The 23,919-nt window shown below is 48.4% G+C and overlaps 2 protein-coding genes across 2 annotated transcripts in view; both read left to right on the top strand.

Moving 5' to 3' along the window:
- The window catches only part of LOC144109893 (uncharacterized), a 651,790-nt gene that overhangs the window by 104,534 nt on the left and 523,337 nt on the right, over window positions 1-23,919 (top strand). The gene's annotated exons all lie outside the window — the stretch shown is intronic.
- On the top strand, window positions 15,021-18,524 carry LOC144110014 (uncharacterized). The gene is made up of 3 exons (XM_077642819.1): window positions 15,021-15,399; window positions 16,172-16,340; window positions 16,416-18,524. Exons 1-3 carry the CDS (start codon window positions 15,207-15,209, stop codon window positions 16,885-16,887), a joined length of 834 nt encoding a protein of 277 aa, XP_077498945.1. The 5' UTR covers window positions 15,021-15,206; the 3' UTR covers window positions 16,888-18,524.

Here is a 23,919-nt window from a genome sequence, read left to right as displayed (position 1 = left end):
TTTCGACATAAGACTATTCTACACCCTGATTCCGGAAAGCGTGCATAACTTCTGAGGTTTCTACTGAGTCAAATGCTTTCTAGTAATCAATGGAGGCTACACATATGGCTTGGTTACATACTGCTCATTTTTCTGCGCAGAAAGTTATGAGGGCTGATCAGATTTAGAATATTAGGGGATACGCTGGCCAAGGAGAGAGTTAATTGGAGAGACGTGGCAGAGGCTTTCGCCCTGCAGTGGGCGTAGTCAGGATGATGATGACGATTGATAATGTGAATGTGGTCAGTTGTCGAGTATCCTCTACGAAAGCTTGCCTGATCACTCGGTTGACTGAAGTCTAATGTTGTCCTGATTATACTTACGGGCTTTCGAACCTTATGGCATAACCTGCTGTACATCTTCCTCTCTAGACGTCATCGTTACTAACTCGGCAATTTCCAATGCAAAGCCTGGCTCACTTCTATCGGACATAAGTGACCACATTCCAAGTTTCGCTTTCATTTATGCTTCGAGGTCCAATTCTGCCGGGCCAACAGGTTACAATAACTATCGGCGCATAGATATTATAACCATTGAACGCTTCCAAGCTCATATGTGAGCAGCTAGATGGGATGACGTGATGCGCTCAAAAGACGCGAATGACGCATACAGCATCCTCACTGATAAAATAAAGTTTGTGTACGATAAGTGCTTCTTGGTTCACCGTCCTCGCAAACAAAAACCTAAAAAGCCCTGGATAACTCACTAACTATTTCGCAAATTAAATTTTAAAGAAAAGCTGTTTGCACAGTTTATAAAATCCCTTGACCCGTCAAACTACAGAAATTTAAGAAATACCGCAATTCTCTTAACCGAGAGTAGAAATCCGCGAAGTTTAATTACTACAGCAGCACTTTCTCCTCCAAGCATGGCAAAAAAGTGGCGCGAAATGGCACCAATTCAATAAACTATTAAACCGGAATCTCAATCTCTTCTCACCTCAGTAATGAAAGACGGCATAGTCATTAGCGGAGACGATCTCTCAAATACATTTAGTGAACATTTTTCGAGTATCACAAAAACACTTATCTTCCACCGCACCGACTGTCGCTTACGCTTTGCGAACACCAACTGTTGCTGAGTCTATATTCTCTTTCCCCACAACTGAAGCTGAAGACGTAGCAGTGTTTAGTAACGTAAAATGTAGCAGTGCAGAGGAAAAAGATGGGTTCCGCATAAAACCTTCGAAGTTTATTATTCACTTACTTAATGCTCCGTTAACTCAGATTTACAACGTTGCTGGTGTCTTTCCGATAGAAATGAAAGTCTTAAAAGTTACTGCCATTCATAAAGGAGGCGACACATAAAATTTATCAAATTGCAGGCCCATATCGATCCTGCCTGTGTTATTGAAGTGTTTAGAAAGAATTGTGTGTTCCAGGTTAACTAAATTTTCAGATAAGCATGCTGCCCTGTCGGACCAACAGTTTGGCTTTGGACCTATAAAATTGACAGAGATAGCTTTTATTAAACAAAAAGAACCAATAATTAAAGCCTTTGAGATGAAATGTCTGGGCCGTGGCATTTATGTCGACTTTTCAAAGGTATTCGACTTGCTCAACCATAATCTGATGCTACAGAAACTGGAACACTACGGAATTAGGGGAGCCACTTTGTCTCTGCTAAAATCATGCTTTGTTCATCGCAGACAAATCATTGCTCACAATAACAAGTTGTCGAGCCTTGAGCCATTTCTCTCTAGTGTTCCCCAGGGCAGCATAATGGGGCCCTTATTATTCCTTGTTTACATCAATGATATTTGTTTTACCCCTGCCCTTGGCCGTGTGGGCTTTGCTGACTTTATTACAGCGCTGTTGTCGGGTAGCGCAGAAGCCGAATTATTTTCGCTAGCCAATAAGTGCCTGGAGTATCTTAACGAGTGGTCAACAAATAACTATCTGAAGTGAATTCTGATAAGAGGAAGGCCATTTTATTGCGAACAAGAAACGAAACTGTTCACACAAACTTCACCCTATCACTAGGAAGCAAAACAATTGCAATCGTGCCAAACATAAAGTGCTTAGGAGAAATCTTCTCAGAGTGCCTCACCTGGGACGAGGAGGTCAGTCATATTCGGCAACATCTAAATTGCTTCAACGGTCTTTAAAGCGCACAACTGGGCTAGTTGGTGATCTTTAGATTCAATGCACATGGTAACTAGCGCTAAAGACAAGGAGAAAAGAAAGAAAGACGGACACCTCGAATGCTAGACGTCAACAGGTTTTATTCCAGACACATTCAAGATATAGGCAAACATGTACAATAGATCACACCCTAAAGCGCATGTGCAACGGCACCTTCTCGGTCATGAAATGCAATTCTTTGGATGACAAAGATAACGTTGGGCTGCTTACACACGACTGTCGTTCCAAGTGAATGAGGAATGGCTCCAGTATTTCGCGTTCCTTCTGGTCTGCACTTGAAAAAATGACGCCAGTCTGAAGATAAATCGGAGCACATTTATCCTTGCAACGTTTGCAATGTGCGGCCAAGTGTCGCGGAGCTGATAGTGCCTCGACAGCCAGCTTGTGCTCCATTAGCTGAACATTGATACAACGGCAAGTTTGGCCGATGTAGCAATTCCCGCATGACAAGGGAATTCTGTAAACCACGTTGGCCCTGCAAGCAACATACGGCATTTGATGTTTTATCTGGCAATGGGGCTTTTTCTTTTTTGAGGCAGCATTACACATTTTAATTCGGCCCATTCTAGATTAGTAAAAAGAGGTATCGCCAAGGCATGCCTTCGTGCTGCCCTAGATAAATCTTGCTCGCACGAGGTGAATGAGAGTGTGCACCTGCAGGCAGATCGCATGACGAAGGCAGGCTTCTCTAGGGAACTCGTGACATCTGTCGCTGAAGGCCTGTTGAAAATGATAACCTGTGTGAAACAAGCAACGACGATTGAGCAACAAGCTCATGACCGGGCTAGATGCGTGGCAGTGCCTTATATCCACCAGCTGACACGCCGCCTAAAGAAGGTGGCGCAGAAAGGCAAGGTCCGTGTAGTGCTTACTGCACCCGACAAACTCGGAAAAATGTGTAAGGCAGTTGATGCTGCCTCAAAAAAGAAAAGGCCCCATTGCCCGATAAAACATCAAATGCCGTATGTGGCTGGCGGGACCAACGTGGTTTACCGAATTCCCTTGTCATGCGGGAATTGCTACATCGGCCAAACTGGCCGTTGTATCATTGTTCGGCTAATGGAGCACAAGCTGGCTGTCGAGGCATTATCAGGTCCGGGACACTTGGCCGCACATTGCAAACGCTGCAAGGATAAATGTGCTCCGATTTATGATCAGACTAGAGTCATTTTTTTTGCAAGTTCAGACCAGAAGGAACGCAAATACTAGAAGCGTTCCTCATTCACTTGCAACGACAGTCGTGCGTAAGCACCCCAAATTTATCTTTGTCATCTAAAGAATTGCATTTCATGACTGCGAAGGTGCCGTTGCACATGCGCTTTAAGGTGTGATCTATTGTACATGTTTGCCTATATCTTGGATCTGTCTGTCTAGAATCCCTTTCTTTCTGTCCCCTCACCTCTTTCATTTGCCTTCTGCATACTGCCTTCTATCCTTTCTTTCCACTGTCCCAGCTCAGGTGCCGCCGATACAGTGATGGCAGATGCCGGGGTGGGCAAAAATCTTTTAACTTCCTTTTTATTATATTTCTGATTAAACACTTACTACTTACTACTCTGTCTAGAATAAAACCAGTTGATGTCTAGCGTTCGTGGTGTCCGTCTTTTTTCTTCTGTCCTTGTCTTTAGCGCTAGTTACCATGTGCATTGAATCAACGGTCTTATTTTCAAACATAGAGACACACTTCCCTCTCTAGTAAAGGTCCTTATTTATCAAGCATTATTTCTTCCATCATTGACATACTGTCCTACAGTTTGGGGAACGACGACCGAGCACAACATATCCAAAACTAATAACAGCATAACAGCGGTAAAATAGACTAAGAGCAAACGTATCGTAGCATACCCACTGTTGTATCGCGGCCCGAAGGAAAAGGGCGCGAAAATAAGAGAAGACACTGGGCAGGGAGCCCAACCTCCTGAAACGGTGAATAAAAACAAAGAGCGTTTATTGAGGTAAGCGGCTTATATACCCTCCGCTAGGGGGGCACACAATGTTATTTGCACAGAAATTAGGTAAACAGGTTGCCAAGACGCAACACGGAAAAAGCTATACCTGAGAACACCACATCATCCCCTTCGCAAAAAAAAAAAAAACAAGTCACACGTAGCAGTCCCGGAAATGGAACGGCTTCCGTCTGTCCCTAGTCGACGGTTCTCTTGATCTCACTACTGAACGAATGTCGTTTGCAGGGGGTTGAAAAGAACCTGGAGCATCAGGCGGTGACCTTGAAGGCGAGGTTGCAGCTTGCAGAAGCAGTTTTGAGTTTTCCACAGCACTTGGGTCTGCGCTGTCCCCAGTAGGCAGCCGGCACAACTGCTGGTTCCTCTCGGTGAGACACTCCTCTGGAACAGGAACCAGCTGGGATGCATTCCATGTCCGGCCATCCTCCAGTCGGAAAGAACTCGGACCCAGCTGCTTTCTTATTCGCAAGGGCTTGGAGTAGGATAGCCGTGCCTTTCCCGTACGCGCTGAGTTACGGACTCGGACATAGCTTCCCATCCGGAACTTCGGAGCCTACGCCGCTCTTCTGTCGTCAGTATATGTCTACATTGAAGTCTGCTTTTCCCGAACACGGGCACGCAGCCGGCGCGTAGCCAAGGCAGGCTGTTGGAAGAACTCCCTCGAATGTATGCCCACAATGTCGGGGCGGTTTTCGGCTGGCGGCGATGAATTAACACAGCTGGCGATACTCCTGTAGCAGCGTGCGGGGTTGCCCGATACACGGCCAAGTACACCACTACAGTTGACTGGATGCATTGGCCTTCCAAGGCAGAAAGTTGAATGAAGTCCTTCAGGCTTCTATTAAACCTCTCCACTAAGCCATTAGCTTTGGGGTAATACAACGAGGAAACATAATGTTTGATGCCCCTCTTCTTCAGAAAATTTTCGAACACTTGGGATTTAAACTGGGGTCCATTGTCCGAGACAAGTTCTTCCGGGTGGCCCCCACGGCTGAAGACACCACACAAAAAGTCAATGACGACTTCAGGCGTCACTATATTGGTGAAGCAAACTTCTGGCCACTTGGAATGATACTGTATGAGAGTTATTATGAACTTCGGGCTGGGGCCTGCTGCACGTTCAAGGGACCTACTATATCAACAGCCCCACTTTGTCATGGCAGCTCTAGACACACAACAGGCTGCAGGGGTGCATTAACCGGCTTTGCCGACTTGTTAGATGCTTGGCAAGCATGAGAGCTTCTCACTGCATGTTCCACCTCCTAGTCCATTCTTGGCCACCAGAATTTCTCTCGAAGCCTTTGCTTCGTTCTCGTTATGCCGGGGTGCGTGTCATGTGCGAACAAAACAAACTCGGATGTCGAGGTTGCGGGCACAATTCTCTCCTCTCTAAAGACAATGTCTAATACCGAGAGCTACTCCTTCACCTCATGGTAGGGCATTAGCTCTGGGCCTAACAGTTTTTGGCAGGCCATCCTGATGAAATGTATGCAGACACAGCCTGTAAGGTAGCATCCTCAGCAGTAGCTGTTTGGAGTTGTTCATTGGTGATAGAAGAAAGTACCACAGACACCACTTCTTCGTCCAACTCCGGCTTAGCTGCAGACGTGACTGCTTACCTGGACAAGGCATCAGCAACTACGTTATCACTTTCCTTGAGGTACGCGATGTCAAAGTTGTAGTACAGAAGTCTGGCAGACCACTTTGCAATCCGTAGCGGCCTGCTACCAGAACCTCCTGGCGACAGCAATGTCACCAATGCCTGATGATCAGTTCGGAGAAGAAACCTTCGGCCCCACCAGTAAACATGCCAAAGTTCACACGCAAAGAGACATGCAAGGGCATCTTTTTCTCCTGCGGAGTACTTGCGCTCAGCAGCTGTCAATGATCGCGATGCAAAGGCTACAGTTCGCAGCTCGTTCCCGGCCTGCTGCCGCAGCACAGCTCTGAGGCCTGCGTCGGATCCGTCAGTAGACACGACCACTGGCAAGTCTGGATCAAACATGTGGATGACACTGCATGACAATAAGGCTGCTCTGAGTGCATCAAAGCTATGCTGCGCTGCTTCATCCCAGACCAATGCTTGCTCTTTGAGCAAGAGTTTTCTCCTTGCCTCCACCACGTCCCCATAATATGGCATGGAACGAGAATAGTAACCGGCGAGTCCCAAGAACGATCGTAACGCTGACTCATTCTTTGGCACCACTGCCCGGGTGACTGCTCCCACCTTCGAATGCATAGGTGCGATGCCCTCACTGCAGACTTCATGTCCCAAAAAGGATATCTTGTCGACATCAAAAATACACCTCTTGTTCAATGTGAGGCCTGCGTTAGCGATCGGTCTCAGAACTTCTCGCAAATTCTTGTCATGCTCGCGAGCAGTCTTGCCCCAGACTGTGACGTCGTCAATGTAGCAAAGTACCCCTTGGCACTCTTTAAGTATAGCTGACTTCAACTTCTCAAAAGCTGCACAAGCAGATAAAAGGCCAAAGCACACTCTCCTAAACCTGAATAAGCATTCGTGCGTTACAAATGTTGTGAGCACTGCTCTCACTTGTCAGCTCCAGCTGATGGTACGCTGCTTTCAAATCCAGTTCCCAAAATCTGGTTGCACCTACCAGCTGATGCAACAGTTCCTATGTGTGGGGGAGGGGGAACCCATCCACTATGATGGCCTTGTTCACCTCTCGTAGGTCAACACCAAGGCGTATATCCCATTAGGCTTCTGCACAACGACTATAGCAGGCACCCAATCGGACGCATCCACTCGTTCTGTGATGCCTGACAGTTCCAGTTGGTTCAACTCAGCAGACACACGTTCACGATGGGCAAGCGCCAATCTTCGTAGCTTGGCAGCTACGGGCTTCACCGAAGGACGAACTTTTACTTGGTGCAGGAAACCTATGGCCAGGCCAAGTTCACCGGAGAACAGGTGTGAAAACTCACCACGCAAGCGGGCTGGCAGCAGCGAAGAAGACTGCGAGTCTGTTTGTAGACAAGACAGTGTATCCCTTTCAATGCAAAGTTGGAGATTCTGTATGGCATCAAGTGCCAGAAGCAATGTACCACGCTCCACGACGTGAAAAAGAACTTGAGTACAAATTTGCTTGTGGGCTACATTCGCCAGAAAGCAACCCTTCACCGCAATCCGTTGCCTCGAGTAGTCCACCAGCCTCAGCTTTGCATCCGCGAGTGGACAGCCGGAGAAGTGTACTTTAAAACTTGCTTCACTCAGCAGGGAAACAGACGACAAAGTGTCGATGAGGAGGCTCAGTGCAATATTATTCACATTAACGTCGAGATAAATACCTTTCCCGCGCATGCCTTGAGGACTGAGGTTGAGAACGGAGATTGCATTCGTCGCTTCCGACGTGGTCTTGCTTTCCCGGTTGACCGGAGACTCGGACTCTCCTCTTGATCGGCATACAGATGCAAAGTGCCCGACTTTGTCGCAGTTGCGACATGTAGCCTTCTTAGCTCGGCCTTCTCTTGCACTGGCACGATGATTTGTATTTCCGCAACGGTAGCACGCCGAAAAGTCACTATCGCTCCCACGTGCCGGCTTGTCAACTATTCTCTGCACGACCGAATAAGCTGACAGCTCCTCTAGTTCATGGCGTGTCTGTTCGATGTGTTTGCCAAGGTCCACAGCTCGGCTCAGCGTAAGGCTTGTTCCCTCGAAAAGCAGACGCTCACGAATTTGTTGCGATGTTGCCCCTTCAAGTAGCTGATCTCGTACAGCCTTCTAGATTTGGTCACCCAAGTCACAGCTTGCGCCGAGCTCACGTAGTGCAGCGGCATACGCTTCGAAGGGCTCACCCGGCAGCTGACGACGCTGCCGAAAGCCGTGTCGCTCCATCAGCTCGTTGACGCTTGTAGCGAAATGCTTGTCAAGCAGTGCAAGTGCCTCGTCGAAAACGGCGGTGTCAGGCTCTGTCTTGACATTTACGTTGATGAGCTCCAACGCGGTAAGTGGCGCCAAGCTAATATATTCGCTGCCCCTCCAAGCCTAGTGCATTCAGTAGGATAGCCTTTCTGCGTCGATGCGTGAGGTCCTCACCACCGATTGCCTCTAAGTAGTTGAGGAACGCAAGCTTCCACCGTTTCCATGGCACTGATGCAGGAGCCGGCGTAGCAAGAAACGGAGGCGGTGGCGGGTTGCGAGTGAACAAGGCAGCCATGGCTTACCGGCATAGAGCCAAGCGCAGGCGTCAACAAAACAGGGCGGCACTGGCAGCGCGGCGAGGCCTAACTTGCAGGGGGCAATGTCGTGAGCGACGGAGAACGCTGGAGCGGACAACGCAGTTCGAGCTGGCATCCTTGCGGGTGACTAAGCTTCGGCGCGATTCTGGCAGGCGTGTGTCGTACACAGTTATTTATGTTGTATCGCGGCCCGAAGGAAAATGGCGCGAAAATAAGAGAAGACACCGGGCAGGGAGCCGAACCTCTGGTAACGGCGAATAAAAACAAAGAGCGTTTATTTGAGGTAAGCGGCTTATATACCCTCCGCTAGGGGGACACACAATGTTATTTGCACCAAAATGAGTTCTTCGACATTGTTATTGCGCTACTCATGGTTTGCACGAACAAGAACGACACATACAGACAGTCCGCAGGGACATCCCCACAAGGGGATGATGGTGAACCGTGCATCACCACGGACCCGAGCACCCGCGCCTAGCCGTACGTGGCATCGCCGTGTCCGGGGAAAATGAGATCCTGGTGGTTTAGCGGATGCCGGGCGTTTGGACCTTTAAGGCCCCTCGGCGGAGGCAACACACCACTTTGGCCCCAGCTTCCTGTAGACGGCACCTCCGGCCTGACCCGACCGGGGGAAATCGGCAGTCGCCTTTTCCTATCCTTCCCTAAATCTTTAACTTTCCTACCCCTTTCTCACAACTCTCCTGTCTCCTAATCACTTCTAGTTTCTTCCTTTTTTCCCTGGCGGCGAGCGTTAACCTTGTGTGGCCAATCACCCTGAGTTGCGTCATATTGGGTTATAGTTGAGGTGTACAGCTGCCGTGGACAGGACTTCTTGCAAGTACCTGTCCCGTCCCCTTGTTGGACTCCATGGTGGCTGGCTGGCACCACGGCCGAAAAACATACTTAATCTATGGCAAACCTTCTCCCAGCATCTGATCGCATATTTTCTAGCGCTTAGTGCACACAAGGGACAAGAACACAAATACACACGACGTACGCTAGGTCCTGTGTACGTCCTATGTATTTGTGTTCTTGTCCCTCGTGTTCACTAAGCGCTAGAAAATATGAGTTCAAACAATATCCAGCTAGCCCAAGTTTCTGCCTTACTAAGCATCTGATCGCCCCGATAAAAGGAGGCGGACCGAAGCCACAGCAGAGTTCCTGCAGAGAACCAAAAAGAATTTTGCTAAATATCTTGTGATCCAATTCCAGATCCAAGGAACACCAGCTGGAATATTGTCCCCATTCCTCGTGTCAAAACGCTTGACAGAATCCTTAGGCATAAAATACAAAGTCAGCAAAATAGCCCAGTGGAGACCTACTCCAACTTGAAATCGAAGCACAGCATGCAAAGCTCCCAACCATTCAATCTATTGGGGATGTTCCCGTGACCGTCACTGCACATCGAACCCTGAATACCCTTCGTGGCGTAATCTCTGACCCGGACTTCCTCCACATCACCGAGAAGGAAATGCTAGATGGTCTTTCTGAACAAAACGTCGTCAATGTCCTGAGAATCACCATACGTAAACGCGATAAAGAAATTCCTACAAAGCACTTGATCCTAACAATCTATTCAAGCACACAACCTGAGACAATAGAAGTGGGATACTTGAAAATACAAGTCTGACCATACATGCCTAACCCTCGCAGATGCTTTAACTGTCAGAGATATGGCCATGGGTCAACCAGCTACCGCGGTCATAAAACCTGCGCGAATTGTGCCTCGAAAGAACATGCAACTGAGAACTGCGATGCAATGGCCTCCCTCTGTGCCAACTGCGAAGGCGATCACCCTGCTTACTCCAGTTCTTGTCCAAGATGGAAAAATGAAAAAGAGATCATAACTCTGAAAACAAAGCAAAACATATTCAAAGAGGTTAGAAAAAGGTTGGCACTTACAGACCCGTTTCTATTCACTGCAAAGACAAACTTCGCGGATGTGGTGCGCAACGGCGGAGCACCACACCCGGCTCTGGCCACTCACTGCCCAGGCAAAGCCTCCGGCAGGGCTGTTCCCGCACCCGGCAGATGCAGCGAAGGCTGCCCTGACATCCGGAAAAAAGGGCACGCCGGCATTTCAGCCGGCCGCCCTCAAAGTTTCCCCCAGTCGGGAGAGGCCTCTAAACCGCACACCCGCTGGTTCTCCGCGGCCGTCGAGGGTCTCTAGTGAGGCAATGGACACAACTCAAAACTCACCCCCGCTACAACGGCGGAACAGCTGTCTTGAGCGTAAAATAAAAGACAGGGCCCCCATTACAGGACCCTTAAAAACTTCGACGTTTTTTTTAACTCCCTCAGAACTTATCCAACATGGCATTCCTAATTAGTTGGAACTGCCGAGGACATTTACAAAATTACAGTGATGTAACAGATCTTTTAAACTCCTTTTCCCCTGTGGCGTTGTGCCCACAGGAAACGAACTTAGGTTCTAAACGTACAAACATTTTAAAAAAATACCAAGTCTTTCGGTGTGACCGAGAGCAAGGAAGTAGCCTCTCTGGAGGTGTTGCGATTATCATCCAGTCTGGTTTTGCAACCCGTGAAATCAAGTTAAAAACCAAATTTTAAGCAGTTGCAGTCACTGTTATCAATTTTAAAACTATCACAATATGTTCCATATATCTCGAGCCACACCAAACAGTTGCACTTCAAGACATGGAAACACTTCTAGAACAGCTATCAGAGCCATATCTCTTAGCCGGGGATTTTAATGCGCACTCCTCTTCCTGGGGAAGTGAGGAAACTGACACTAGAGGCCGCGTTTTGGAAGATTTTATTCTGTACAATAATGTCTGTCTGCTAAATTCAGGAAAACACACATATTGTACCACAAGCACTGGACAAATGAGCTCTTTAGACGTATCGTTTAGTTCGCCATCTGTTTTTTCTAATTTTAAATGGGATGTTCTTGATAACCCACGGGGAAGTGATCATTTACCAATAATTATTAGCCTGTCATCCTCTCCGTCAATCATTCCGAGCCAACCTCGTCGTTGGAAATTACACTTGGCTGACTGGGCACTGTTTCGTAAAAATGCTAGTCTGGAGAAACTATTTTCGGATGATCTAAGCGTTGACGAACTAAATAAGATTTTCACAACCTGTAAATTACTGCTTCACGCATATCTATTCCTCAGTCGTCGGGCTTAGTGAGACAATGTCAGAAGCCGTGGTACTCACAAGAATGTAATAGAAGCGAAATAGAAACAAAATAAAGCATGGAGAATTTCTCGTAGGTGCCCTACTCATCAAAACCTCGTAAATTTCAAAAAAGGAAGAGCCAAAGCGAGATATATTCGTTGAAGCGCCGAAAAAACATCATGGCAGAAATATATAACATCCTTAAACAGTTCAATAACATCGAAGAAAATGTGAGAGCAAGTTCACAAAATAAATGGCAGCTACTCTCCCGTCCAAATCCCTTTTCTCACAGGCCCAGACACACAAACAAGTCTTAAACAACAGGCAGACGTTCTAGCGAAACATTTTTCTACAATTTCAAGTTCCGCACATTACATTTTTAAGGCAAAAAGACATGGCTGAAAAACTAAAACAAGGACTTCCAACAAGTGGCGGTTTGAACGAGCCGTATAGCAGCCTAATTACACTCGAGGAAATACATAAAGTGCTGTCGGCTGGCAAACAGACAGCACCCGGCCCTGATGAAATACATTATAAGATGCCGGCACACCTTTCCGAAGCATCAGTAGAAGCGCTTCTAAATTTTGTTAACAAAATATGGAAACTAGGAAAAATACCAGAGGCTTGGAAAAAAGCAGTTATTGTGCCAATACTGAAGCCTTGAAAGCCACCCACTTCCCCTGCCAGCTACAGACCCATAGCACTCACAAGTTTCCTCTCCAAATCTTTCGAAAGTGTGTTGAATATCAGGTTAATGTTTACCCTCAAAAACCGTTAACTTCTCGACATCCACCAATGCGGGTTTAAAAAAGGATACTCAACAAATTACCATCTCGTGCGCCTTGAAAACACTGTACGAAAAGCGTTTATACACAGGCAACACTGTCTAGCAGTATTGTTGACATGGAAAAGGCTTACGACACTACCTGGAGGTTTGGCAATCTCCGCGACCTAGCAGACCTAGGTATCCGCGGAAGGATGCTGAACTGCCTGAAAGATTTCCTGTCGGAACGTTCATTTCATGTACGCCTGGGCTCAACACTTTCCGAAGAATTCGTTCAAGAAAACGGAGTACCACAGGGGTGCATTCTGAGTACCACGCTTTTTGTTGTAAAAATTAATTTCATATCGAAAATAATTCCAAAGTTCGTCATGTATTCTCTATATGTTGATGACCTTCAGATTGCATGCACATCATCCAACATATCAACCTGTGAGAGACAGATACAACTCACACTAAACAGACTAGCGGCTTGGGCAGACAAAAACGGGTTTAAGTTCTCTCCACAAAAAAATAGTTGCAGTTCTTTTCTCGCTCAAAAGAGGCTTGCACAACGACCCCACCCTGCATCTAAATGAAACTATGCTACCAATAAAACAAGAACATAATTTTTTAGGCATAACATTCGGCAAAAAACTAACATTTCTACCCCACATGAACACATTGAAAAAGAAAGCCTTCCAATCTTTAAACATACTGAAAGTGCTTTCAAGGAAACATTGGGGTTCCGATAGAACATGCCTTCTGCGCATATACCGCTCTTTGGTACGTTCGTTGTTAGATTATGGGTGCATTGTGTACAGCTCAGCAAGACCGTCATATCTAAAAAAGTTGGATCCAGTACACAACTCAGGCCTACGCCTCTCTTGTGGCACGTACAGAACATCTCCCATAGTTAGCCGTTATGTAGAAACTGATAAACCTCCTCTTGAAGACAGAAGAACCACTCTGACTTGTTCATATATCCTTAAATAAGGTCGCTACCAAAACACATCTGCTATCCACTTGTAACGAGTTGCCTGTCCAGAATAGTATTCAACAACAAACCACAGATCACCAAGCCTCTACTCTTGCGATTTGAAGATATGCGCAAGAACCTCGACGTACTGGACATATTACCCGGTGTTGCACAAAGGCGAGATCCGCTATCTCCGTGGTACAATTTTCCTAGAGTCTGCGATTTTACTCTTGCAGCGTTCCACAAAAAACAGACTGCACAACAACATATCATACAAGAATTGCTTGCACTTGAAGAAGAATACGGCGACTTCACGATTTTTATACTGATGGTTCGAAAACTAATTTTCACACAGGAAGCGCAGTGGTACGAGGGAATTCGGAGGACACAGTACGACTTCCACAGTGTGCATCCATCTTCAGAGCCGAATGTTACGTAGTCTGCATAACCACAGAAAAAATAGTTGTGAAGAAGGCGAAGGACATCATCCTATGTTGACTGAGGAAAGGAAGAAGAAGAGGTAGCCTGACTGAGGAAAAGAAGAAGAAGAAGAGGTAGCCGCACTGCCATATACCTGGGGTGAAGACGAAGAAGACTGCCATCGCTCAGACCGAGCGTCTGCTGACCTGAACAGACGAGAGACTCGGTCGCCGCCGTGGTTTCGCCGCCGCCTCAGCATTAACCTAAGCCCCCGTTACATTTGGTGGAGGTTGGGTTTAGCATCCTCCTACCACCCTGGACCTGCGCAACCGCACGCTACCGGCCCCCGCTATGCCCGCTATGCCCGCTATGTCTGAGGCCGCCCACCACCAAGCCGTGCAGGTTGGCTCTCCAGTCCTCTGTTCCGGCTCCCTTCGGCAGCGGGACCCGGCACACGCAGCGGTACTGACGATCATGACGCTGAAGACTGGCTCACATCATACGGTCGGGTGAGCACGTATAACAAGTGGGACGATACCACCAAGTTCAACAATGTCATCTTTTAATTGACTGGCGTTGCCAACCTGTGGTTTCGAAACCACAAAACCGACTTCTCAACGTGGACTGGTTTTAAGGCAAACCTCACCGAAGTGTTCGGACGTCCTGCTGTGTGAAAGCTATGCGCCGAACACCGCTTGCGCGAGCGCTCTCAGCAGTCGGGTGAGACGTTCACCAGCTACATTGAAGACGTGGTCAACCTGTGCTCGTGGTTCAACGCCCAGATGTCCGAGGCGGACAAGATCAAGCATATTCTGAAAAGCATCGACGATGACGCCTTTCAGATGCTGCTGTCGCGAGATCTCCACACCGTTGCCGAAGTCGTCAGTCTCTGCCAGAGCTACGACGAGCTGCGCAAGCAGAGGTTATGGGGTCACTCTGCGTCCAGCCGGCCGGGAAGGCGAGCTTCCGTGCAAGCTACACGCAGGTGTTATTCAAGTACGCAACACATTTCCCCAACCCGTGGCGCAGAGTCGCGGCCACGGCAGGTCCGGACGAAATAGGCAACGACAGGGCATGCTAGGAAATAGTTTATTATCCTAACGCGAGGTAAAGCACACTGCGGAAGAATGTTCTATCCGTAAAATAGACGTTCAGTAGCTCACTAAGTCGTTGACGTCGACCGGCGTTGGTGTTCGGGGGCCGGCGGGTAGCGAAAGGGGTTCGTGGGGCACTTAGGTCAGGTCCGGCAGCGAGAGCCACTTCCCGCCGCGCGTTCCCCCCTCTTATCCCTTCGGGCATTGCCTCACTGGCAGCAAATCGTTGCCGTCAAGCTTAAGCCCGTTTCACATGCAAGCGAAAATGCCAGCGAATCCTGTCGCAGCGACGGAAAAACCTGTTTCGACCCGTCGCGGCGGCTCGGCGTGCCGGGGCGACGGGGTTCCAACAAGTTGGAAATTTTCGCAGCGACAGAGCGATAGCTCCGCCCTCTGACCAATGACTGCACGGCGGAAAAGCCACGTGACAAGAAGAGAATTCGTGCGGGAAAGACGACAATGTTTGTTTGCTACACGTGCTTCCGACACCACGACAACATGTCGCGTGGACTGTTCAATGAGGTGCTGATCATCGAAGTATTCAAGCGCCCACTTCTATGGGATGTTAAAGATAACAACTTCCGCAATAAGTCGACCAAGGAGTCCCTTTGGGAAGAAGTGAGGGACGCAATTCGAGCAATTGACGACACCGGTAAGTGAAAGCACGCTTTGTGGCGAGCTCGAATATTATCAGCCATTTTTTTCATTGTGCAGCCAACAAATTTTCCTCGTCACACTGGCAGGATTCTGCAGCGTGTCAAAAACTGTTTTATGTCCCCGCGCATTCCTGCGTACTGCTCGGTGTTTTTTTTTTCGGTGCGCCGGCTATTGTGCGTAGATGAGCTGTATGAAAATTGTCGGCATCCCGCAGCCGTGAGCAAATGTTTTTGGTTCTTAAGACACGCTAGCTGCATCATTTTGTACCCTTCACTTCAATCGTGAAATGCACGACGTGCACGTTTTCATGTTCTCAGCTACGTTCGTAAATGCGGGAGGCGACCTTTCTCAGGCGTGAAGTTAATCCGGGCGCAGAGAGCCTATTAAAATCGTCTCTTGCGTGTATGTAGAGCGAGCGCTCCGTCCCGCGGCACTGCCCGCTCATCGTAGTCTTGTACGTAGCATTAATCTGCAGCTTCTGAACCGCGCAAAATCATCTCGTGCGTGTCCGCAAAATAAATCATTCATCATGTGTGTGCCTCAGTTCAGTCATGCATGCATGCATAATCAGTAAAACTGCCTTTTAGAAGAAAAAAAAAACTCGTGCTTCCGTACTGAATCGTGTGTTGTAAACATTTTCTGCAACATTCTTGTGTGCTAACAGATGAGAATTTGTACATGTTCATGCTAAACTTTGGGCCACATGTCTGCCATTGTTTCCTTATTTGCTTGTTTAACATTATGCTCTATACTGCTCCATATTTCAGTAACAGTTGAGGAGATTATTGCTCGGTGGAAGAATCTAAAAGATACGTACAGGCGAAAAATTAAAGAGGAAAAAGACGGGAAGAAGAGTGGGTCAGGAGCCACTGCAAAGACGGCCTGGCCACATTTAAAGCAGATGGAGTTCCTGAGGGACTCCATGGAAACGAGACGGTAAGCAATGACTGATACTAATGACGAATTGAATGTGTAAGTGACAGCAATTAACAGCCTGTACATTTTACTCAGGAGCTTCTGCAACCTAGACGCAGTGAGCCACGTGCAGGTGGCCAGCGCAGCAGCCGAGACGAGCCACGCCAGCTGCAGCCCAGCATCGCCAGGCTCGAAAGTACAAGCATCGCCAAATGAATTTGAAAGCATGTATAGCGTCCCAGGCCTTCCTGATGAACCAGGACCATCCTGTATGGCAGCAAATTCACAAGAGGTTCTCCCACATAGGGAAAACAAGCGACAAAAGAAAAGGCGGCAGGAAGTGGAGGCTGCTGACAGGGACATTCAGGCCGTGCGAAGTGCAATTGCTGCGCACAGGCCAATGGACGCCAGCAGCCATTTTCTTCTGTCCCTGCGGCCGCAATTGGAGGCAACTCCACCACACATGCTCGTGCATCTTAAGATGGAGTTATTACATATTTGCCATTTGTACAGCCAGGGTGAATACCCTTCTAACCTGGCTGTACATAAGGAAATAAATGATCATTAATTTTTGTATGTCTGTTTATTTTTTGCTGCAGTTGTTCTACCACAGAAGCATACATGTCACACATACATACATGAATTCAACACAAATATATACAGTAGCCAATTTAATCAGAATGTTAATGATAGAGACAGCAGCACACAGCAGTGGGACGTCCCGCCAGTAACAAAAGAGTAAATAAAGCCTTAGGAGCAATGCAAAGGTGAAAAGCAGCTGGTGAGGATCGGGTAACAGCAGACCTGCTGAAAGACGGAGGGGAGATTCTGCTATAAAAACTAGCCACCCTGTATACACAATGCCATATGACCTCGACCGTACCAGAAGCTTGGAAGAACGCAAATATAATCTTAATTCATAAGAAAGGAGACGCCATTAGACCGATCAGCTTACTGTCCGTTGCCTACAAAGTATTTACTAAGGTAATCGCTAATAGAGTCAGGGCAACCTTAGACTTTAATCAACCAAATGACCAGGTAGGCTTTCATAAAGGATATTCCACAATGGATCACATTCACACTATCAATCAGATGATAGAAAAATATGCAGAATATAACCAACCCCTATATATAGCCTTCATTGATTAGGAGAAAGCATTTGAATTGAATTAAATTTATTTCTCCAGAACAACTGGAAGGATTTCCAGGCAAAAAGCTGCTTTTACAGCTTGACTGGGCCCAGAAAACCTTTACATAGCATAGCAGTGGCTTCAACATATCAGCTGATGGAAATGAACATAATAAAGATACAACAAAAGAGAACAAATATACACACTATCAAATACAAACAATCAGTACACTTAATACATACAACTGTATGATTATAACTTCTAGCCTCATATAGTGCAAAAGAATACGTAATTAAGAAATGCATATGTAATATAATCACAAAAATGAACTTTATGTTCAGTAATACATATTTTAAACATATGCATATACATGAAAAGCAGAATACACACATCAAGTTGCATCAAGTTGAGGTTTTCAGTGGAAACCTCAGCAGTCATACAGGCATTGCAGAATCAGGGTGTAGAAGAGCCTTATGTCAAAATACTGGAAGATATATAAACTGCACAGGTACCATAGTCCTCCATAAAGTCGGCAGTAAAATTCCAATAAAGAAGGGCGTCAGGCAGGGAGACATGATCTTGCCAATGCTACTCACCGCCTGTTTACAGGAGGTATTCTGAGGCCTGAATTGGGAACGGTTGGGGATAAGAGCTAGTTAATGGAGAATACCTAAATAATCTGCGATTCACTTATAACATTGCCTTACTGAGTCACTTAGGACGTGAACTGCAAATCATGATTAATGAGTTAGACAGGCAGAGGAGAACGGTGGGTCTAAAAATTAACATGCAGAAAACCAAAGCAATGTTCAACAGTATAGCAAGGGAACAACAGTTCACAATTGGTAGCGAAGGGCTGGAATTGGTAAAGGACGTCTACTTCGGGCAGGTAGTGACCGCTGATCCGGATCATGAGGGAGAAGTAACTAGAAGGATAAGAATGGGATGGAGCGCATATGGCAGGTTCTCTCGGATCATGAATAGCAGGTTACCAATATCCCTCAAGAGAAAAGTGCACAACAGCTGTATCTCACTGATACTCACCTACAGGGCAGAAACGTGGAGGGTAAAGAAAAGGGTCCAGCTTATATTAAGGACAACACAGCGAGCCACGGAAAGGAAAATGATAGGTGTAACGTTAAAGAGACCGGAAGCGGGCAGAGTGGGTGAGGGAACAAACGTGTGTTAATGACAGCAGAGTCGAAATCAAGAGGAAAAAATGGACTTGGGCAGGGCATGTACTGCAAAGGCACGATAACCGCTGGTCCTTAAGGGAAACGGAGCGGATTCCAAGAGACGGCAAGCGTAGCAGAGGGCGGCAGGAGGTTAGGTGGGCAGATGAGATTAGGAAGTTTGCAGGCACAGGGTGGGCGCAGCTGGCAAAGGACAGAGTTAATTGGAGAGACATGGGAGAGGCTTTTGCCTCTCCCATGTCTCCCATGGGTGTAGTAAGGCTGATGATGACAATCAGCAGTGTATCATCATCATCGCCGCAGCCCAGCTGATGCCCACTGCCATGGCACTGCTCCTTGGCTACTCATAAAATAAGATTTGAACAAATCTCTTGTCTCGGCTGCGGAACGACTGTAGTTGTGCCCTACAGGTGGCTCAAGATTGAGCACGGCTGCGTCTTCTGCTGCTGCCCGCCACTGACCTGCAGTAACATTGCCATAGGCATCTTCCACGTCGGCATAGTTTTCCGGCATATAGATGGCATCCTCCACAAGAAAGTTATGAAGAACGCATGATGCCATGACAACGTAGTCAGCGTTTTCCGGAAGGAGATTAATGACGCGGCGGAAGATCCGGAACCGGGACGCCATAACGCCAAAGGCGTTTTCAACGCACCTTCTGGAAAGAATGAAACATCACTGAGTGCTTTGTTTTTTTGTCAACTGCACACACACATGAAAAGTATCTGCATTCATTGCCACCAGGATAGTGATGAAATCCATGCAGTAGATCAGTTTTGTGCCGCAACAAACCTTGCACGGCTGAGCCTGTAATTGAATATTCGTTTAGAGTCGTCCAGGCCCCTGCCCGGGTAGGGTCGCAGAAAATCAGGGCGCAGCTGGAACGCCTCGTCTCCAAGAAAAACATGAGGTGCCACTGTTGATGTTCTTGGTAGCAATTTAGGAAGTGGCAGATTCAGGAGGCCACGCTCAAGGCATTTTCCCATCCTTGATGCGCTAAGGGTCCCTCCATCGCTCTGCCTCCCATAAGCCCCAACGTCAACCATGACAAACTTGAGATTGCTGTCGGCCACAGCCATCAGTACTATTGAGTACATACCCTGTAATGACAAGAGTTTATATATACAGAAAAATAATGTAATTGGAAAAAGACCATTCAATGTGTACATTACCTTATAGTTGAAATAAAGGCTGCCTGAATGTGGTGGGGCCTGAATTTGCACATGTTTGCCATCCACGGCACCAACACAGTGTGGAAAATTCCACTTTTCACAAAATCCGGAGGCAACCTTCTCCCAGTCAGCAGTGGTTGGTATCTGCGGTGGCAATGAAGTAGAAACATGAAAGCATTTTTAGTCTAAAACTAGTAGCAGCAAAACGACGGTGCAGTGAGAAGCATTCATTCGGTCTTCTCTGCCAATGCGTGCCTTCGGTTTGTGCCCATTTTCCCTGTAGTACAAAACGAGCGCAGCAACATGCACTACTCAGATGTTTTCAGTACATCAAGCAACTGCTCGTGTAAAATTTCTTTTCCTTTTTGACAGCAGGGGGAAGGCATGTAAGCTGCAGTAGTCATTAAATATACTATTCATTTTAAATGGTAGCAACACATAGGTCACAAGGTCCCAGTAAGCACAGCAGGCTTCGCCTGAAAGATTTCATGTTTTTATGGGGGTTTAATGTCCCAAAGCGCCTCGGGCTATGAAGGACGCTGCAACGGAGGGCTCCGGAAATTTCGACCGCCTGGGGTTCCTTACCATGCACTGACATCGCACAGTACACGGGCCTCTAGAATTTCCCCTCTATCGAGATTCCCTTCGCCTTAATGAGTATTTCACTCCAGCTGCAACGCACCTTGAGGCAAATCGGCTGGAGGACTTCCCAAAGCAGCTTGCAGGTGTCGCAGATGATGCCGTTCGCAGTGGAGATGCCCACGCGGAACGCCATGGCAACATCCTGGATCTGCATTCCCGATGCCAAGTACCTAGAAGGAATCGCAAAAAAACAATATCCGTTTGCATGCAATGGTCAGGTAGTCATCAATGAAACGCGTTTATAGTACCTCAGTGTCATGGCAAGCCTTGCTCGTGATGGTATCGGCTCCCGTATAATGTACTGCTTTGTGAGAGGCCCCTCAACAAGGGCGTGAAGTTCCTCGAACTTGCTTGCGGACATCTTATAGTACTTGTGGAAGTACTCACTGTCTCCGCTCATGAGGAGTGGCATCTGTACAGAAAACTTTGCAGTTTAAGGCACCAGTATCAGGCAAACTACAACGTGCAACTCACCGCGGTGTAGTACTCAGATTCTTGCTTGCGGTTCTCCCAGACGGGCCGCACCCACCAGCGCCGCGGCATTGGGAGCTCCAGCAACGCCTTCTTTTTTCTTAACAGACAGTATTCCTCTAGCAAGAGGAGATGGGTGTACGACGACTCAAATGTTTCGCATACATCCATTTCGGACGACACCACGTCTGCTCCGCCGTCTGCCCCTCCGATTGCACGAGCGTCCATGTTTGCAAATGACCAGAATTTCGAAACGGCGCTGGTTACACCGCACGTACGGACTTAAAAAATGATGTTATTACCATCAAAATAAGAAGTATTTGATATTTAAAAAAGAAGAGTTCTTTATTTCTTAACAAAATTTGAGTAATCGTGGCAAAATAATGCATAAACATTGTCCGTGTTGTTGTTTGCAAACCACCGAAACCAACCGCGAGCTCGTATTCTTTGCCAGCAACACTGATATTCGCAGCGGCAGTAAACGCTGTGGAGCGACGCATGTGAAACGGAACCCTGCGAAAAGCATCGCTGCGCCGTGCCGCTGGTCGCTGAGTTCGCTCAATCGCTTGCGTGTGAACCGCCCTTTAGGCGTGCTACCCTCTCCGCAGAAGGCAGCGCGCTGCCGTGACGTCACTTCAGTGCTGGGCCGGAAATGAGCAGAGTCGCGGGGGTGCATTCTCTCCACATTCCTGGTGGCCAGCGCGATCGTGTAAGTCACGGTCGCCGCTGGCGCGGGGGACGAGGAGGGGATACCAGTGTATCCCACAAGGTTCATCACTCGCTAGCGCGCAGCAGCGCCGGTCGAGTCGCTTGCCGGCCTGTCGGCTGCACCCGACCACTCGCAACTGTTGGCCACATCAAAGATTTTGTGCGTGAGGAAGTTGCACGTCCGCTGTCGCTTCTGCCATCCCCCTCCTTTCAATCTCCATTCCTGGCGCCCGACTTTCGCACTGCCATCAGCGAACAAGTGGCTGAGGCCCTACCACCGGTCCCTCCCCCCGCACCAGCACAGCCGCCCGCACCTATCGCTGCACCCCTGACCTACGCTGCCGCCATCGCACGGCCGCGGCCGCGTAACTACCGCCCAACCTACGCTCCACCTCAAGCGTCTGTGCCTCAAGTTCCTCACGCTCCGACGCCTTTTTTTGCGACCGCTTCGACAGTTTGGCAATTCCTGGCGTACTAGTGACAATCGGCCTATTTGTTACTCTTGCGGACTGCCTGGTCATGTGGCCCGGCTTTGCCGTCGTCGTGCGCCAGTCTCCCCAGTTGCCGGTTACTGGCCTCCTCCCAGTGACTACTCACCGCCAGCCCAGCCGCCACAGATTCGCCCGCTTTCCCCTGATCGAATCACCTTCTCCACCCGGCGCTCACTTTCTCCTCGTCGACGCTCCCTTTCTCCCATGCGTCGGCACCCGAATCTTTCGCAAGAGGAAAACTAGACGCCACAGTTCCTGAGGCGAGAACTGCGCGACCAGCGAAATGTCCAAGGCCTCAGTTATGTCCCGCCAATCTGATCGCCGTTTCCGCAGAGGGTGTCTCTGTTCTGGCGCTTGTCGACACCGGCGCTGCTGTTTCTGCCATGGCCGCTTCCTTTTGCCGCTCCTAGCGAAAACTGACGACCCCACTTTCTGGATTCTCGCTGCGCACCGCAAGCGCGCTGGCTATTGCGCCGTTAGCGGCGTGTACGGCTCGCGTCGTTAATCAGTAAATCCTCTACGTGATTGAATTCGTCATTTTACCAACCTGTTCTCATGAGATCATCTTGGGCTGGGACTTCCTGTCGCGCCATAACGCAGTCATCGATTGTGCTCGTGCTGAACTTCGAGTTCTTTGCGCTCTGCGGTTCCTCGCCGCCCGATGCCCCTTCTGCTGCTCCTGCCAAAGCCGTCGTTGCCGAAGACACTGAACTGCCTGCCTGTTCTTCTGTTCTTGTGCCCCTCACTTCCGACCTTGTTCGCGACGGCAACGTACTTTTTACACCATCGCTCCTCTTTCTGTGCCACAAGTACCTGTCCATACCTTACGCCGTCCTCACTATGTCAGCTGGCCTTAGCGCGTTGTTCGTGACCAATCCGTTTACGTATGCTTCTGCTGTGCGTCGCGGTGAGTGCCTTGGTACCGTGCAAATCATTGACTTCATTCTCTACCGCGATGAAAATGACGATTCCCCGTCCCTTGACGTCGATGCCCTCAGCCCACCAGTTCCTGCACCCGACACTTCGCCTCCAGACGTTTTCCATCCCTCCATCGACGCCTCTCTTCCTGCACCTCAACGAACTCAACTTCTCGCTCTGCTTCATCAATTTCGTTCCTCCTTCGATTCACACCAACCCGCTTTGACCCGCACGTCGACTGTCGCCCATCATATCGACACCGGTGACCACGCGCCTGTCGTCAGCGCCCTTCTCGTGTCTCATCCAGTGAGCGCCAAGTTATTCAAGACCAAGTTGACACCATGCTTCAGAGCGGCGTGATCCAGGCCTCACACAGTCCCTGGGCTTCGCCCGTGGTCCTCGTGAAAAAGAAAGATGGCTCTATTCGTTTCTGCGTTGATTACCGCCGCCTGAATAAGGTCACACGAAATGATGTGTACCCTCTTCCGCGCATTGATGATGCTCTGGGCTGCCTTCAAGGAGTGGAAATCTTCTCTTCTCTCGACTTACGCTCTGGGTACTGGCAGGTCCCCATGGCAGCCGACAACCGCCCTAAAACAGCATTTGTGACCCCTGATGGCCTGTATGAATTTAACGTCATGCCTATTGGCCTCTGCAATGCTCCGGCTACTTTTGAGCGCATGATGAACAGCATTCTGCGTGGCCTGAAATGGAAGTCATGCCGGTGTTATCTCGACGACATCGTGAGATTTTCGCCCGACTTTGCCACCATCCCGGCTGAAGCACGTCTTAACGTGCCTTACGGACGCCGGCCTTCAACTGAACTTAAAGAAGTGTCGATTTGCTGCTCGTGAGCTGACAATTTTAGGCCACGT

This window comes from Amblyomma americanum, chromosome 11 (assembly GCF_052857255.1).
Source record: "Amblyomma americanum isolate KBUSLIRL-KWMA chromosome 11, ASM5285725v1, whole genome shotgun sequence".
Lineage (NCBI taxonomy): Eukaryota > Metazoa > Arthropoda > Arachnida > Ixodida > Ixodidae > Amblyomma > Amblyomma americanum.
Note: the sequence above shows the minus strand (reverse complement) of the source record. Positions and strands in the feature narration are given on the sequence as shown.